Source organism: Macrobrachium nipponense, chromosome 41, assembly GCF_015104395.2.
Source record: "Macrobrachium nipponense isolate FS-2020 chromosome 41, ASM1510439v2, whole genome shotgun sequence".
Lineage (NCBI taxonomy): Eukaryota > Metazoa > Arthropoda > Malacostraca > Decapoda > Palaemonidae > Macrobrachium > Macrobrachium nipponense.
Genome location: NC_061102.1, coordinates 25796375 through 25815198, shown reverse-complemented (window position 1 = coordinate 25815198; position 18824 = coordinate 25796375). Strand labels below are relative to the sequence as shown.

General features: G+C 38.6%; 1 protein-coding gene across 1 annotated transcript in view; it reads left to right on the top strand.

The window, feature by feature from the left end:
* LOC135212806 (transcription factor Dp-1-like) overlaps window positions 1-18824 on the top strand; it is a 185900-nt gene that overhangs the window by 133394 nt on the left and 33682 nt on the right. Inside the window, exons 5-6 of the mRNA XM_064246577.1 lie at window positions 108-276; window positions 16476-16685. Coding sequence (XP_064102647.1) covers window positions 108-276; window positions 16476-16685 — 379 coding nt within the window. The remainder of the gene's footprint in view (window positions 1-107; window positions 277-16475; window positions 16686-18824) is intronic.

The following is an 18824-nucleotide window of genomic DNA, read 5'->3' as shown; positions in this document are numbered from 1 at the left end:
GAAAATAAGTTTACTGAGTTATGTAATTTTGTATGGGAATTTAAAAGGGTTTTGTAGAGAGATAGTTCAAAATTTATGTAATTTATTAATATATTTCCATTTTTCAGTAAAAGGAGAAAAACTGAGAAAGGGGGGAAAGGACTTAGACATTTTTCAATGAAGGTTTGTGAAAAAGTAAAGGCCAAAGGAACGACAACTTATAACGAAGTTGCGGATGAATTAGTGTCTGAGTTTACTGATCCTACGAGATGTGCATCACCTTCTGATGGTGCAAATGTAAGTGTTTGACGAGCTTTGAATGTTTTATTTATTGGAGATTTATAAGAGAATTAAGAATTAGGTTCATTGCCGCTCAAGTTGAGTGGTTTGGATGATCATTGTTTTTCTGCCACTTGTCTCTCTTGTGCTTTATCTTTGATATTATCTCCACTCTTGTATCTCATAATTCTTATTCTAGTAGGTTTGGGTCTTCCAGTGCTTCATGTGCTGAAAGGATTCCATTTGTTAAGCACATGTCCAAGACTTATCCATATCCCACTCATCATTATCTCATCTACACTTGAAACTTATGTAATTTCCCGTATGGTATCATTCTAACCATCCTGTCGGGAGACTCTTGAAATCCTTAAAGCCTTACTTTCAGAGTGATGGAATCTTTTGTAGTTTCATTCATAACAAGAGTCATGGTCATAGGGTAATACAGATTGTACTAGACTTAATGTATTATCTTACTTAGTGTGCAATTTCAGTCTTTGGTTTCCAGATCTTACTCAAAATCCCATTGTTTGATTGACCTATTTTATTTTGCTAAATTCCAACTCAAGCGAATATGTACTGGATGTGTTCCTAAATAATTAAAAGATTTAGCTTCAGTAATCGTTTCTGCCCTTAATATTTCATCCCATTGTGTTTATTCTCAATTTCTTTGTTCATATACGAAACAAACCTTCGGTCTTAACATTAGGATATATACTAGCGCCAGCCGGAAATCCGGTAGAATTAATAAAAAAAACTTGTGTGATTCAGGGACTATTAGCATCTGTACCTGGTCACCAGGTATTGGTAGCTCCCACAATGCACTGGGCATCCTGTGACCTACCAGTTAATTTACTACTGCCTTTAAGAGAGGATGTGATTACTCTATCTTTTCAAAGCTGGTTTAATTTGCCCCCCCACGCCGCCCCCTTTTTTTTTTTTCCTTTTTTTTCCTTTTTTTTTCTTTCCTTTTTCCTTTTCTTCTCTCTCCATATCTTTCTGTTACCTTTCTGTGGGTGCTCTGTGTGTGTGTGTGTGTGTGTGTGTGATCTGGTAGGTTTGAGTAAGTTGTGAGATCATGGAAAATTTTGCTTCACCAACGGAACTTTCTTCTGGATCTCACAAGAGACAAAGGAAATGCCCTGCACTGGGTGGTTTTCCTTGTTCAAGATTCTTAACATCAGTGTCTTCAGCTTCTTGTATCAGCTATACATCATACTGTTCCATATGTTTCTTCATCTGGTTTTGATATTTCCCATACCCCTTCAGTTTCTTCTAATGATTAGTTATTGGAAATGCCAGAGAAGAGTTTTGGGAAGTTTTTTTACATAATTACGCTCCTTCCTTCCTGGCAGGAAGGTGGGAAGCATCTCCATCTTTGTCCCAGATTTCAGCCCCCGATGCGCAGAAGTGGAACAAATATGGTCGGTGTTAGGCCTATCAGCCGTACCAACCTTAGAGGGGTTGTCCTACTATATGATGTCACGCTTCCCTCTGGGTGGGTCTTCTGACTGTGAGTGTCCCTCCTCCGCCTGGTCTACAGTTTATGGGGACGAACTCTAAGGCAATGACAACGACGCCGATGTTTCTAATGACTCAGAATTTGGGAAGCAGTTTTGCAACACATGCAGGGATACCAGCAGTAGCCACACAGCGTCTTCCATCAATTGTGGTGACGTCACAACCCACTCCGGATGCAAATATGCTTTCAGACTCTGTAGCACATGCATTTATGAAAAAGTTGTAAGCTTTAGAAGAGAAGATAAATAAGAAAGACAAAAGTAAAAGATGTAAATCATTGTCGTCGTCTTCGTCTTCTAGTTCAATGTCATTGCAGTCATTGCAAGACTTGATGATGTCACTGCGTGCACCAGTCAAGCGTTGGAGGATGAGGGATTTCGTGGCTGATCCTTGTGCCAAGAGGAGAAGATTAAACTAGTCTTCATCTTTGAGTCAGGACTGTCACTTCACTGTCAAAAACAAAGTGAAGAAGGCTGGAGCTTATAAAGGTAATGACAATGACAGCCATCATTTAGATACGTCGGCACGGACGAAAGGTTCAACAGACACTGGAATGAAATCAGCCAGGACGGCGATGCCAATGGTGATGGGAAAGCAGTTTGTGGATACACCACTTTATTGAGGAAATCAACAGTGGGTAGACATCAGTCTTCAAAGAACGGAGAACATGTACCAGTTTTTCCTGTAATACCTGTCAATATAAGAAGGAAGGATGATAAAGCTCCTATTAAAAGGTCAAATAATACAGAGTTGGTAACCCCTTCGGATACACCGATGGAAGGGGTGGCTCACTTCGATACCAGAAGATCAAGGTCAACTTCCCCTACGGCCATTGAAAATGATAGCCTAACGACCATTGAGAACAATAGTGGAAACAGGCAGGAAGCAAGTTCTACTTAATGGGAGCTGTCATCCTGGAGGAATAGACGGGGGTTCCCGCTCCAGATCGAGGAGCCTGGAAAGATTTAGGTGTTCCTGTTCTGGTGGCTATTCAAGATTGAGCCAATAAAGGCTGATAAGAGATCAAAGATGCCGCGGTTGCAGGGTTGGACAGCCATGAATCACTTGGACGTTTGTGACTTGATTCGTCAATTCAAAAACCTCTCAAGGTGTCGTCTGACACCCCTTCTAGCATAACTCCTTTGGGAATTGAAGCTCTATTGGGACTGAAAAAGGATACTAAGGTGTTGTATGAATTACCATGCTTAAGTCATGCAAAGTCTGTTTTACAACATGTTAATGCACAGATTTCTGGAAGGGATAATTCTTTAAGATCTAATTCAGTAGTGCCTCAGGTTACGAAATTAATCTGTTCTGAAGTGGCCTTCGTAACCTGACTTTTTAGTATCTAGAACTACGTTGTACATGTAAATTGCCTAATTCGTTCCAAGCCCTACAAAAGCACCACAGTTAATTTTATAATAAAGCTAAATTGGCCAATAAACAATGAAATACAACAATTTGGACCATTCAATACCTAACCTAACCATTACTGTACCTGTAAATAAAGTGTATTAGTGTACAGGGTACAAGAAATACTGTACGTACGTATGTAGTAAAATGTGGAACCTTACCTTTGGAGTGAGGCGATGTCCGAAAGTGGTGACAGAGGAGGAGGACAAATGGCAGAAAACATGAACACTTAACTTTATGAAACATTAAAAAATGGCAGAAAACATTAACACTAAACTTTAGGAAACACATTAACAAATGGCAGGAAACATTAACACTTCTTGATTATCTCCATCTTCGTCTCCATAGAAAGCATCCTCTTCTTTCCGTGAACTTCAGCAACATTCTTAGGACCCATGGCTAATAAGATAAGTAATTCACACAACACGATAAAATAACTTACAGTACAACGAAAGCGAAATTACTAACACAAATTTATGTTAACAAACGAAATCTGTGTGAACAAACGAATTCCAGGTGTTTGATAACGCTGCCACAACGAAATGGTCATAGAGGCATGATGGGACAGATGCTGACCAATAGGAGAGGAGGATCTTACAGCAGTAACTAGCATCAGGAACCAATGGGAGTGGGAGTGTGGTGGTGAGTCTACTGAGTTGGCGGCGCGCAAGTATTAAAATTGTTTTCAGTGGCCCGGGCGAATCTCGGACTTTACAGTACATACACCCTTTCGCAACCTGAATCATTTTTGTACACAAGCAAAAAAAATCTTCGTCTTCGCCTTCGTAACCTGGATTTTTCGTATGTATGGGTATGACAGTAGAGCGTTCAAGTTCCTTCCCCCTCAATTACTGAGACCTAGGAAATATTATGCGACACCTGTGGTTCCATTACTAGTGAGACAAGTCAACCCAGATGTGGTGAGATTAAAACCTGGATTAACCTTGGATCAGGTGAAGATGGAATGCCCCTCACTGACTTGTCAAGAAGCTGCTACATTGGAGTAAAAGGCTTCTGCTATCTTTCAGGTGGCTTCTTGGTTATACCTATGGTCAGCATCAGTAGCGAAGATTACATCATCAGAGTCAACCAGAAGATTAGTAGATGAGACAATGTTTATCAGATTGCTTCAATCTGGTTCAAAAGCAATTTCAACTTAACAGATTTGAGTGTCAGTGTATGGGATAATATCCTGTTGATGAGGAGAGATGCAACATTGGTTAGATTAAGCCATACTATAGATTTGGATTCCCTGTTAGCAATTCGGAATGGGGATATCTTAAGAGTTGCAATTGCTGTTACCAAAAGGTAAAGTAGAAGCTGGAATTGATATAAGAAGGATGAATACTAATGATAGATTAGTCCAACAGGCAGTTAACCCTTAACCCCTTCTTTACCGGGTGGGTGAGCAGAATCTAAACATTGCGTTCGCTGCCGAACTGAATCTCTCGGTAGTGACTCCAGTTTGGAGTGGTGCCGATCGTAAAAATATTTGCCAAAAATACACTAATCAAGACAGGCTAATGAAATTATCAGGTATTATTAGCACTATAATAACGCATATTCTCTGTTAGTTTTATCATCCTACAGGGAAAATAAATGATTTTATGAAAAAAAATGTGAAACTCTGTGTCCCTTGTACAAGGGACACTGGTGGTCGGTGAGAAAACTACAGTCTTGAATAGAAATTCGGTTTTACAGAATGTTGGTATATCGCACCTGGAACATGTACATAAAGTATTATCAAAATAGAACAGCAAATAAGCACGTAATAACAAAAAAAAAAGAGCAAAAACTAAAGCGAAAGCCCCGCCAATAAATATGGAAATCGCAAATTTTATAGTATATCTTTCAAAAATTGGTCGATGTCATTTTCTACGTTTTCTAAGATTAGTTTCATCACAGAAAACAACTTTAAAGGCATCAGGGGTATCTAAACTAATTTTTCAAGTTTCTTGTCCTCAGAAAAAATCGCTTTTTCTCTTTTTCTCTGGTTTGGTTTTTTATATATAAAGTTACTACTATAAGGCTTTATTTTTACCTTCATTTATCTGGTGTTCATATCTTTTATTTGTAAAATGTAATAAGTGAATAAATACAGTAAATGATGATACAAACTGGTTTTATACTTGGGTAGAAGTTATTACATGTTTTACGCTTGTCTGGTTTTGTGATTTTTTGTTGAGACGCAGTTCATCTGTTACCTACACACTACTATAAGCAGTAATAATATTTTTTTGGGTTCGTCATACGTCTGGCATCGTGTCATACTGTTTATTTTGCTCCAAACTCTTCAAACCGAAATTACAGAATGATTGGAAGTCCCTATCTGAAAAGAGGAGTTTTGGTGGTACTATGCGTACCACATTTATGCACCCGGTGCGGTGTAGTAGACTTGAATGGTGGTACCCACCTACCTCCAAACAAACTTTCGGTAATGAAGAGGTTAAACGCCGAAGCGGTATTTTAAAAATCGTCTCCCATTGCCGGTGGCGTTCGCAAGTGAGCGCCGAAGTGGATTTTTTTTTTTTTTTTTTTTTTTTTTTTTTTTTTTTTTTTTTTTTTTCCAAAAAAATCACAGCACGCATAGTTTTCAAGATAAGAGTTCATTTTTGGCTCCTTTTTTTGTCATTGCTTGAAGTTTAGTATGCAACCATCAGAAATGAAAAAAAAAATCATTATCATATATAAATATTGGGATATATGACAGAGTGAAAAAAAAATTTCTTATATAATTGTATACAAATCACTCTGTGAGCAAAACGGTTAAAGCTAACTAGTTAATTTTTTTCGTTGCATTGTACACTAAATTGCGATCATTTTGGTATATTACACATTGTAAAACCATCAAGGCAACACAGAGAAAATATTATCACAAAATGATGCATGAATTCGTAACGCGCGGACATAAAAAAAGATGTTTCAAAATTCACCATAAAATTCGGAAATATTTTTGCAGAGACTTCCTGTTTGTTGCAAAATGAAGGTAATTGATTGAATATTACTAGACAGTAAGTGTTGTAGCTTACAATTGCAGTTTTTTACCATATAGGTCGAGTTAAAGTTGACCGAAGGACAAATTTTTTGTATTTATTGTTATTTATATGAAAATATTTCAAAATTGATAAAAGCTACAACATGGGTTGTTTTTAGTTGTATTCTACATGAAATTCCACACATTTTCATATATAAAACTTTATGTAACGGCTAATTTAAAATGGTGCAAACATTATGACAATCGGACAAAAAAATTTCAGATTTTTTTCGGAAGTTACCGCGCGGACGTAAGGAAAAAAGTTTATTTCATAAATTCACCATAAATCGAAATATTGTGTAAGAGATTTCCAATTTGTTGCAAAATAAAGGTAAATATTTCAATATTACTAGAATGTAAGTGTTTTAGCTTAAAATTCTGATTTTCGACCATTTCGGTCTAGTCAAAGTTGAACGAAGGTTGAAATTTTGGCACTTATCGTTATTTATATGGAAATATTTCAAAACTGATAAAAGCCACAACCATGGATTGTTTATTGTTGTATTCTACATGAAATTGCGGACATTTCCATATATAAAACTATGTAACGGCTAATTTAAAATGGTGCAAACATTACGACAATCGGACAAAAAAAATTATGATTTTTTCGGAAGAGTTACTGCGCCGACGTAAGGAAAAAGTTTTTTTCATTAATTCACCATAAATCAAAATATTGTGCTAGAGACTTCCAATTTGTTGCAAAATAAAGTTAAATGATTGAATATTACTAGAATATAAGAGTTTTAGCTTACAATTGCGTTTTTCAACCATTTCGGTAGTCAAAGTTGACCGAAGGTTGAAATTTTGGCACTTATCGTTATTTATATAAATATATTTCAAAACTGATGAAAGCTACAACCATGAGTTGTTTTTAGTTGTATTCTACATGAAATTGCGCACATTTTCATATATAATACTCTATGTAACGGCTAATATAAAATGGTGCAAAAATTATGTCAATGTGACGAAATAATTTCTGAGATGTGTCGCTGATGTTTTTTAGTGTGAGAAGAAAGAAATTCGCTCTTGCGTGCCTGGGTAATGATTGTAAACAAAACAATGCTTTGATCCGTGAGCTCCCAGCATATCCCCCAAGACGCGTGATTCAAAAGTTTTCGCCTGGTAGGCCTATAAGTATTTTTCCACAAATTTAAAAAAAACTTTATATCGGCATACCATATGTCCAATCGGCACCCAACAGACTATTTATGTCGATGTATAGTACGTCCAATTGGCGTTTAAGGGTTAATAAAGCATCGGGAAGCCATTCTTATTCTAGTGAAGTAAGACAACAACAACAAACACCACAAAAGAGACCAGGGAGACATAATCCCTCCCCTAGGTCAGCAAGACCCTCTTCTCCAAAGAAGAAATGATCTCTTCGTCCCTTTCACAATGGACCCACTAGAGGAAGGGGTATTAGGGGCAGAGGGAGAGCCTGTAGACAGTAGACCGGGCACCTCTCACCACTCAGTCACACCAGGTGGGGAATGCCTGTCAAATCATAGGAAGGTGTGGCAGAGATTTGGAGCAGAGCAGTGGGTAGAGGATGTGCTCAGAGCTGGTTATCTGATCCTATTCAACTTTACTCCATCCCAAGGCCAATGGAGATTGGAAGACAGTTATAGATCTGTCAACATTGAATCTGTTCATAAGGAAAACCAGATTCAAAATGGAGACCCCCAAGGACAGTTCTAGCAGCAATCAGGGACAAGGATTTTATACTGACAATAGACGTATGGGATGCAAACTTCCAGATCCCAATCCATTAGTCTTCCAGGAAGATTCTCCACTTCAGTCTTGCGGAGAAGGTTTTGCAATTCAGAGTTCTGTGTCTTGGATTGACAACGTCTCCTCAAGTATTTACAAGAGTATTCATTCATTTGTTGACATGGGCAGATGCTCAGGGTATCAGGTTAACCCTTAAACGCCGAGCCGCTATTTACCAAAGTGTCTGTCGTATGCTGGTGGTGTTCGGGAGTTAGCGCCGAAGTGGAAAAAAAAGTTAAAAAAAAAAAATCCCAGCACGCTTAGTTTTTAAGATCAAGAGTTAATTTTTGGCTCCTTTTTTTGTCTTTGCCTGAAGTTTAGTATGCAACCATCAGAAATGAAAAAAATATCTATCATATATAAATATTGGAATATATGACTGCAAAAAAAAATTTCATATATTGTATACAAATCGCGCTGTGAGCAAAATGGTTAAAGGTAATGAAATAATATTTTTTTTGTATTGTACACTAAATTACAATGATTTTGATATACAACAAATTGTAAAACAATCAAAGCAACACAGAGAAAATATTATCACAAAATGATGCATGAATTCGTAACTTGCGAACATAAAAAATGTTTTCAAAAATTCACCATAAATCGAAATAATATTGTGCTAGAGACTTCCCGTTTGTTGCCAAATGAAGGTAATTGCTTGAATATTACTAGACTGTAAGTGTTTTAGCTTGCAATTGCAGTTTTTGACCATTTCGGTCAAGTTAAAGTTGACCGAAGGTCGAATTTATTCTATTTATGATTTATATGAAAATATTTCAAAACTGATAAAAGCTACAACCATGAATTATTTTTTTTTGTATTCTACATGAAATTGCGTACATTTTCATATATAAAACTTTGTGTAATGACATATATAAAACGGTGCGAACATTACGACAAAGGGACGAAAGAATTTCTGAGATTTTCGGCCGAGTTACAGCGAGCGTACGTAAGGAAAAAGTTTTTTCAAAAATTCCCCATAAATCAAAATATTGTGCTAGAGACTTCCAATTTGTTGCAAAATGAAGGTAAATAATTGAATATTACTAGAATGTAAGAATTTTAGCTTACAATTGTGTTTTTTGACCATTTCGGTCGAGTCTTTAGTTGACCAAAGGTTGAAATTTTGGCACTTATTGTTATTTATATGAAAATATTTCAAAACTGATAAAAGCTACAACCTTGAGTTATTTTTTGTTGTATTTAACATGAAATTGCACACATTTTCATATATAAAACTTTTTGTAATGACTAATATAAAACAGTGCAAACATTACGACAAACTGACGAAAGAATTTCTGAGATTTTCGGCAGTTACCGTGCGCAGACGCAGGGAAAAAAGTGTTTTTCAAAAATTCACCATAAATCGAAATATTGTGCTAGAGACTTCCAGTTTGTTGCAAAATGAAGGTAAATGATTGAATGTTACTAGAATGTTAGGTTTTTAGCTTACAATTGCGTTTTTTTACCATTTCGGTCTAGTCAAAGTTGATCGAAGGTTGAAATTTTTGCACTTATTGTGATTTATATGGAAATATTTCAAAACTGATAAAAGCTAAAACCATGGGTTGTTTATTGTTGTATTCTACATGAAATTGCGCACATTTTCATATATAAAACTCTATGTAACAGCTAATATAAAATGGTGCAAAAATTATTACAAAGTGACGAAAAAATTTCTGAGATGCGTCACTGATGCTTTTTAGTGCGAGAACTGAGATGCGTCACTGATGCTTTTTAGTACGAGAAGAAAGAAATTCGTGCATGTGCGCCTGGGTAACGCTTGCAAACAAGACAACAGCTTGATCCGTGAACTCCCAGCATCCCTCAAGGTGCGTGATTTCAAATTTTTTGCAAACTAGGCCTATAACTATTTTTCCGCAAATATTTAAAAAAACTTTGTAGTCGACGTACCATATGTCTGATTAGCACCCGACAGACAATTTTAGTCGACGTATGATATGTCCAATAGGAGTTTAAGTGTTAATAAGATACCCAGACAACTGGCTGGTGTAGGATGAAAGAGTTTTGGTCACCAACTGTATATCACCCATACGAACACATTCCCCTGTTGACGGAGGTGAGAAAAGATCTACTGTGGTTGCTGGAAGGTTGGGGTTCTCTCATGGAGGAACTGATGGTTTCGGGGAAGTGGAATCACAAGGACAAGGAACTCCATATAAATGTGGTAGAATTAAAAGCAGCTTTTCTAGCACTACAGTAGTCCTGGGAGAGAGTGAAGGAACAATCAGTAGTATTGATGTCAGAATACCACAGTAGTAGCTTATGTAAACAAGCAAGGACAACTGGTATCTCATCAGTTACACCTGATGACAGTTTAACTTCATCAGTGGGCTGTACAGTGGTCCCCCCGTATTTGCGGGGATGCATACCACTAATAGTTAGAACCCACGAATAGTTGTAACCCCTATAAAAATGCTTAAAACCTCCTATTTTGTTTGTTAAAATTCAAGAAAAAACCACTAAAAATTTTTATACCTGGTTTCTTTAATAGTTTTATCATAAAAAGTGCGTTTGTTCATATACGAAACAAACCTTCGGTCTTAACATTAGGATAATACTAGCGCCAAGCTGGAAACCGGTAGAATTAAAATTAAACTTGTGAGATCCAGGGACTATTGGCATCTATACCAGGTCACGGGGCACGTAGTACCCAGAATGCTCTCGGCTTCCTGTGACCAGCCAGTTACTTTCCTACTGCCTTTGAGATAGGACGTGATTACTTTCTATCTGTTTTAAAGCCAGTTTTAGTTTGCCCAATTTTATTCATTTTCACTTTTTAATTTTTCTTTCTCTGGGTGTTCTCAGTGTGGATGTGATCTGATAGGTGTGCGTACGTTGTGAGATGGAGAATTTTGCTTCACCAACGGGAATTTCTTCCGGTTCTCCGAAGAGACAAAGGAAATGCCCTGGAGTGAGTGGGTTTCCTTGTTCAAGATTTTTAACTTTGGTGTCTACAGATCCTCATCCAACGTGTAGTAGGTGCAGAGAAAACATACATACTATTACTAATCCTTGTTAAGTATGTTGTGGTTGGTCGGTGGAACAGTGGAGGAAGGTTTATGAGAAAGGCCCGTACAAGAGAAAGGAGGCGACACCATTTTTGGATGACCAAGCATCGTCGCCTTCTTTTGTATCGGCAATACACCAGACTGCTCCATATGTTTCGTCGCCTGCTTTTGATTTTCCCCATACTCCTTCAGTTTCTTCTAGCGATTCGCTATCGGAAACTCCAGGAGGGATTTTGGGTAATTTTATGCAACATTACGTTCCGTTATTCCCTGCAGGGGGGGTGGGGGGGGCGCATCGCCATCTATGTTCCAGGTACCGGATCCTGATGCGCAGAGAATGAAAGGTACGTGGGCAGTGTTAGACCTACCAGGCATACCAACCTGGGAGGGGTTGCTGTCTCATTATATGGCGTCGCGATTCCAGCAGGGCCCAACAGCGCTGAATGTTCCTCATCTCCCTGGCTTGCACTTTTAAGGAAGCTAATGCCACGGCAACGTCACAACTTCAATGTTTCCGGTGATGCAGAACATTAGAGGGTAGTTTTGCTGCACATGCAGGGCTGCCAGCAGCAGCCGCTCAGTCTCTCCCTACAAAATTGGTGACGTCACAACCGGCGTCTGCTTCTGTAGCTACTTCGTTGCCTCCTGAGCCAAATACGCTTTCTGACTCGTTGGTACACACTGGCATGAAGAAATTACAAGATCTAGAGATGATAGTTAAGAAAGAAAAAGAAAAGGCGTGAGTCATCGTCGTCTTCGTCTTCTTCCTCTAGCTCAGCGTCATCACTTAGTTCGATGATGTCACTGCGTGTACTATTTTCTTTGGTATACCGCTGCAGATTTTCTGGTATTTCATGCCATCTGCATTGCTGCTTTCTGAGAAAAACCTCTCGCTCGCAGGAGATACTTGACAGTCTCCACCCGTGAAGTGATAGGGACTTCACCGACTGGAGGTACCTCTCCTCGTGCGGCTGACATATTAGGTTGTTCCATGGAGGTAACTCTCTCGGCACGTCTATTATGAGTTCCAACAGGTCTGGAACCATTCTGCCTTTGGCCATAAAGGCTCTACTAGTCATTTTAAGGTTCTGAGACCGCATTACCTTGTTCAGAACCTGACGGATTAGACAAAATGGAGGAAATGCATAAACGTCCAGATTGTCCCATGGGTGTTGTAGCGCATCTTCTGCTACTGCCTCTATGTCTGGGACTAATGAACAATACACTTCCAACTTTTTGTTGTACCTGGTTGCAAATAGGTCTATGATCGGCCTTTCCCACAATATGAGCATTCTGTCCACTACCTGTTGATGCAAGGACCACTCCGTTCCCAGGATCTGGTCCCTGCTGCTCAACTTGTCGGCCACTGTGTTTCTTTTTCCTGGAATATAACTGGCTCTGATGTCTAATAAGTTCTCTACAGCCCACTGATGAAGCTGAACTGTCATCACTTGTAACTGCCGAGATACAAGGCCTCCATTGGTGTCATATAATATTTTGTATGTTTCATTTTGGGGGTGGGGGGGAATAAACTTGAATGATCTATTCGATCTTTAGGAATTATCCCTTCCCGCAATCCGCGTATTTATGTGTTGTAAAACAGACTCTGCATGCCTTGAACAAGGTAATTCATACGACACCTTTGTATCCTCTTTCAATCCAAAAACCATGTCAATTCCCGGAGGAAGCATACCAGCAGGTGTCTCCGTGCTCCCTGAAAGGTTACTGAATTGACGAATCAAATCAATCACCTCCGCATACGACGCCAGAAACTCTTGGTTTTCTTCTTCCTCCGGTTCTGACATACTGTGTTCAGCCACAGGAGACGCTAGCTCACTCCTATCAGCTGACAAACGTCTTGGTGCTTCATGGCCGTCCGACCCTGTAGCCGCGGCATCTTTGATCTGATGGCCGCCGACGGCTCGATCTCAAATAGTCAGTAGGAGAACGAGACCGTCTAACTCCTTCTCTGCTCGAAGATCTAGATCAAGAATACCGCCTATATCTCCAAGATGAAGGCGCTCTCGAAACTGAGCTAATTTCCTCTCTATCTCTATGAATATCGTCTCCAACGACCGTTGGGGAATTCGGCCATGATCCATCATCGAGTCGAACAACTCCTTCCACCAACGTATCAGAAAAGGTTACCAATTCTTTATTATTCGACCTTTTAATGGGAGCTCTCTCATCCTTTCTCCTAATTTTAAAAGGTCTTACAGTCAAAACTGGTATCTGTTGTTTATTCTTTGTTGAACTCTTCCCACTCATCGTTGATTTTACCAACGGCAGTGTAGTCTCTCTTCGACTCTTTGTCATCTCTGCGGCGGCCACTAGCCCAACGACCGTCGACGCTTTCGCTCGTTCGGACGCTTGTAAACGGCATTGTCCGTTAGCGTTAAGCTTACCAGCCACTGAGTTCTTTACTTTGTTGTTGACCAGGATGTGACAGTCTTGGCTTGAAAATGAAGAAGAATTCACTCTTCTCCTCTTGGCCCGAGGATCAGTCACAAAGTCCCGTATCATCCAACGCTTGACTGGTACACGTAATGACGTCATCGAACTTAGCGATGACGCTGAGCTAGAGGAAAAAGACGAAGAAGACGACAAATCATGCCTTTTCTTTTTGTCTTTCTTAACTATCTTCTCTAGATCTTGTAATTTCTTCATGCCAGTGTGTACCAACGAGTCAGAAAGCGTATTTGGCTCAGGAGGCAACAAAGTAGCTATAGAAGCAGTAGGCTGTGACGTGATCGTGTCTGTCATGTCGGTGTGTGACGCCGGTTGTGACGTCACCAATCTTGTAGGGAGAGACTGAGCGGCTGCTGCTGACAGCCCTGCATGTGCAGCAAAACTACCTCCAACCTTCTGCATCACCGGAAACATTGAAGTTTTTGATGTTGCCGTGGCATTAGCTCCCATAAAGTGCAGGCCGGGGGATGAGGAACATTCAGCGTTGTTTGGCCCTGCTGGAATTGTGACGCCATATAATGAGAGCAACCCCTCCCAGGTTGGTATGCCTGGTAGGTCTAACACTGCCCAGTACCTTCCATTCTTTGCGCATTAGGAGCCGGCACGTGGAACAAAGATGGCGATGCTCCCCCCCCCCTGCCGGGAATAACGGAACGTAATTTTGCATAAAATTACCCAAAATCCCTCCTGGAGTTTCTGATAGCGAATCGCTAGAAGAAACTGAAGGAATATGGGGAAAATCAAAAGCAGGCAACGAAACATATGGAGCAGTCTGGTGTATTGCTGATACAAAGAAGGCAACGATGCTTGGTCATCCAAAAATGGTGTCTTCTCCTTTCTCTTGTACGGGCCTTTCTCATAAAACTTCCTCCACTGTTCCACCGACCAACCATGACAAACTGAACAAGGGTTAGTAATAGTACGTACGTTTTCTCTGCACCTACTACACGTTGGATGAGGATCTGTAGATACCAAAGTTAAAAATCTTGAACAAGGAAACCCACTCACTCCAGGGCATTTCCTTTGTCTCTTCGTAGAACCGGAAGAAATTCCCGTTGGTGAAGCAAAATTCTCCATCTCACAACGTACGCACACCTATCAGATCACATCCACACTGAGAACACCCAGAGAAAGAAAAATTAAAAAGTGATAATGAATTAAATTGGGCAAACTAAAACTGGCTTTAAAACAGATAGAAAGTAATCACGTCCTATCTTAAAGGCGGTAGGAAAGTAACTGGCTGGTCACGGGACGCCGAGAGCATTCTGGGAACTACAATACCAAATGACCTGGTATAGATGCCAATAGTCCCTGGATCTCACAAGTTTAATTTTAATTGTACCGGTTTCCAGCTTGGCACTAGTATTATCCTAATGTTATTTTATGATGAAATTGTTAAAAAAAACTGGAATTTGTGGATATTTCTCATAAAATAATACCGTGAATAGGCGAATTTTCTGTGAATAATGGCGGGGAATGTTCCCGAGATAATTTTTTGTATTAAGAAATTGACTAAAAGGTGGCAAACTCCCAGTCGGTTGATAATAATGACCTCCCACCAATGAGTAAGTTTTTCCTAATGTTAAGACCGAAGGTTTGTTTCGTATATGAACAAGTGACAAATTTTTTAATCTATTTGTATGTTTCAAACAAACCTGAGGTCTAAACATTGAAGGGCCCACTTCTAACCACCTCTCTTTGACAGTTAAACTAGGTTGGAAGAGTAACTGACACGATTCGGCAATTATGGGAGTTCCCACATAGCTTGTGATCAGGCACAAATGCTAATAGTTCCCTGCATTCACAATTTTTTTTATTTTACTGGGTTTCCAGCTGGTGCTAAGATTTATTCTAATGTTAAGACATCAGGTTTGTTAGTTATGAAAAATACAAATTGATTACTAAAGTGATGCGATAACTTTGATATTCTGTTGAATGCCTTTCACAATCAACAGAAGCCATAAGAGGGTAGTTTTTCAATTCCTTAGACTGCTGCACAGTGTCTCAACACAATTACTTGATGTGTACAGCTCCTTTTTCCAGAACCAGCTTGTTCTTTACTAAGCATTTTATCACCTTTTACATGCAGGAGTTGCCAGCATTTTATCACCTTTTACATGCAGGAGTTGCCAGATCTCACAGATTCTTTGGTATACAATCTTCGATGATTTTAAATGGTTTCCAGCTGGCACGCTAAGATTATATCCTATTGTTAAGACCTCAGGTTTGTTGGCTATGAAAAATACAAATCTATTAAAAAAATTTGTCATATTTCTTGCTCCAGCTGGAAGGTACTAAGCATACTGAATGTTTCTGTTAGAACTGACAGAAGTTCAATGTCTTTATATTTACCACATTGTCAGTTACCTTTCATTGTTACCATGACTGTGATTTCCAATGGTCAATCATCTGACTATTTTTTCATTCCATATTCTGCAAATAATTCAAAAATATAATGATCAAATATCAGTAAATATGCAGTATATGCATACATTCACCATACGGTTATTTATTATAGGTAATCATGGTAAAATAATAAATTGCAGCTATTTATATGATTAATTTATGTTTACAATGAGTAAAGTGGTTGCAGACTTATCAACTCCTGTGAAAATTACATTAATGAAAATCATTTTTATTCTGATTTATTCACAGGTGTTTAGAAAACCTTTTAGGCATTCTGCACAGACATTTGCATATCTACAGAATTAGGATGCTATAACTCCAAAAGTTGTCACTTGTATATTTAGGCAAAGGAGTAGAAGTCATATTATTTCAAAGTTAAAATATCTCACTATTGGAAATCTTGGTTCATATGGTGAGGTAATTAGAAATTTCCATTGTATTCTAGAAAATAATTATATAATAGAAGCTGAAAAGATTGGTGAAATGTTTTTTGCAAACATATTTAACTGATGACAGAAAATTATTTTTGCATATCTACATGGTTTTTAGTATTTTTTTCTAACATGCTTTTGCAGTATGACCAAAAGAACATAAGACGGCGAGTTTATGATGCACTGAATGTTTTGATGGCCATGAACATCATTAGCAAAGAGAAGAAAGAAATCAGATGGCTTGGACTACCAACCAATTCTGCCCAGGAATGTCGTAAATTAGAACAGGAAAAACATAAAAGAGTGGAACGGATTAAACTTAAAACACAACAGTTGCAGGATCTCATATTACAAGTAAGTTCTGTGAAACTTCATTCTTAGTTTGAAAGATATTTTCATATACAGAAAATAAAATTTCATATAAGTAACTTACCAAGTAGTTACTTAGCTATAGGTTTTCAATCATGGCAGCCTAAAGATTTAAAATTCGTGTTAGCTCTTCAGTTTTTTTTTTTTTAGAGTAGGTGACGAACCCTCTCCACTTTCAGGTAAGAAGAGGAACAACATAGCAAAGAGCTCAATGTGTTTTCTACCAGCACCTGACTAACATTGGGTTTTCTTTTTAACCTTTCATTGATTTTGGGAGTATTTTCAGGAAGTTGGTGAAGCATTCATATTTTGTTGTGGCCTTCAATCATTAGTTTTCTTGAACATTATTCTAACTTTTTCTGGATCATAATGTCAGACTCTAGTTGTTCTACCTTTTGCTTTTTGCAGTTGACTATGTTGTTGTATGACTCTTTAATAAATTGTATTGAATGTAAGGGGCCAAGAGTGTAATAATAATAATAATATTAATAATATCCTTTATTTCAACCCAGGGCCATATACATGGAATATACAAAATGCATACAGTAACACACAAACTAGATAACATGAGACATGATAAAAAAAAAAAAAAAGAATAATCGGCACTTATCGACCAAATAGCTGAGGTAGCATAAAAGATAGTAATCATAATACTGGTAATAACAGTAGTAATATTGGCGAGAAAAAAAATGCAATGAGAGTTTTAACAGTTAGTGCACAGATTATATAACTTAAATTTCATCTAGAGACCTTGGGTGGTTACAGTAGTCAGGTCCACAGAGCTAAATACGAAAATTGAATGTAAAAAAACTAACTTGATAGTATTCACAGTAATAATGAGAAGGTAAAATATCAGCAATAAATATAATAATAATGACAGAATCTGCAGATGACATCTTGCCAATACAGAGAATACTTCGTGAATGGCAGGACTGTGATGATAAGAAATTGTAAGTCCCACTTGGATAAGCTTGAGAGGGAGAAAAAGAGAAAGGTGGCCTCTAGAGCCAAAAATAGGTCTAATTTAGAATCTGCTCCGAGCACTTGTCACCTGTATTTTTCATAACTGACAAACCCGAGGTCTTAAAGAGATAAGGCCCACCTCTAACCACCCCTCTGACAGTCTAACCTGATAGGTCACGGGACGCCAAGGGCATTCTGGGAACTACAATACCCTGTGACCTGGTATAGATGCCAATAGTCCCTGGATCTCACAAGTTTTTTTTTTTTATTAATTCCACCAGTTTCCAGCTTGGCGCTAGTATTATCCTCAGGTTTGTTAGTTATGAAACATACAAATTGGTTAGAAATTTGTCATATTTTGTAACCCCCATCTAAAGAACAACACATGAAATTCTTCTTATTCTTAGATATGCATATGTATCTCCTAAAGGAATTTCCCCGGATAAACTTTCAGATAAAAAAAATACTACTTAAATGGCTTAGGGATCCCAACGACTTGGAGATACACAGGAAAGTGTTTGCCCGGATGATATCTTAACTTTTAGTGCTCACTTGCGGCTGTAGCTAACCAACACTAAACTGTTTGACTATCAAGTCAACAAACAACCAATGACTGGTACTTGAGCACTCACACACATACTCTTACAATACAGTACATTAAATAACCAAACAATGCTTTCCACAACTATATACAAACATATCTTCCTTCCATGCAATACGCATTTCCACTTCACGTAAATGGGGAATATATAAACTACATTACAACTTGCAGCAAAGTACAATCTCTCTTGTTGAAGTTTCAACTCATGCAGACAACGCCACTGCCCTGTCATATCTGCAAGCAGGGAAGCACACGCTCCTTCTTTTACGAGGCCGTAAAAGTTCTCTGGATTGGGCAGAAACAGGTTACCCTCTTCATGCGATTCATTCAGGGGAAACTGAATGTCTTAGCAGGCGAGCTTAGTTGTCGCAAGCAGGTCCTTCCCAGAGAATGGACCTTTGACCCGCTGATCTGCTTTGGTTTTTGGTTGAATTTCCAAGGCTCTTTTTATAAAAAGTCTCTTCTCAGACAACCTCACTACTTCAGGTTCCCCCAAAAGGTTGTCCACTCTGTCCCTGACAGGCTTCAGACTGTCCGGAGTCACATCAGAGCGAAGGGCT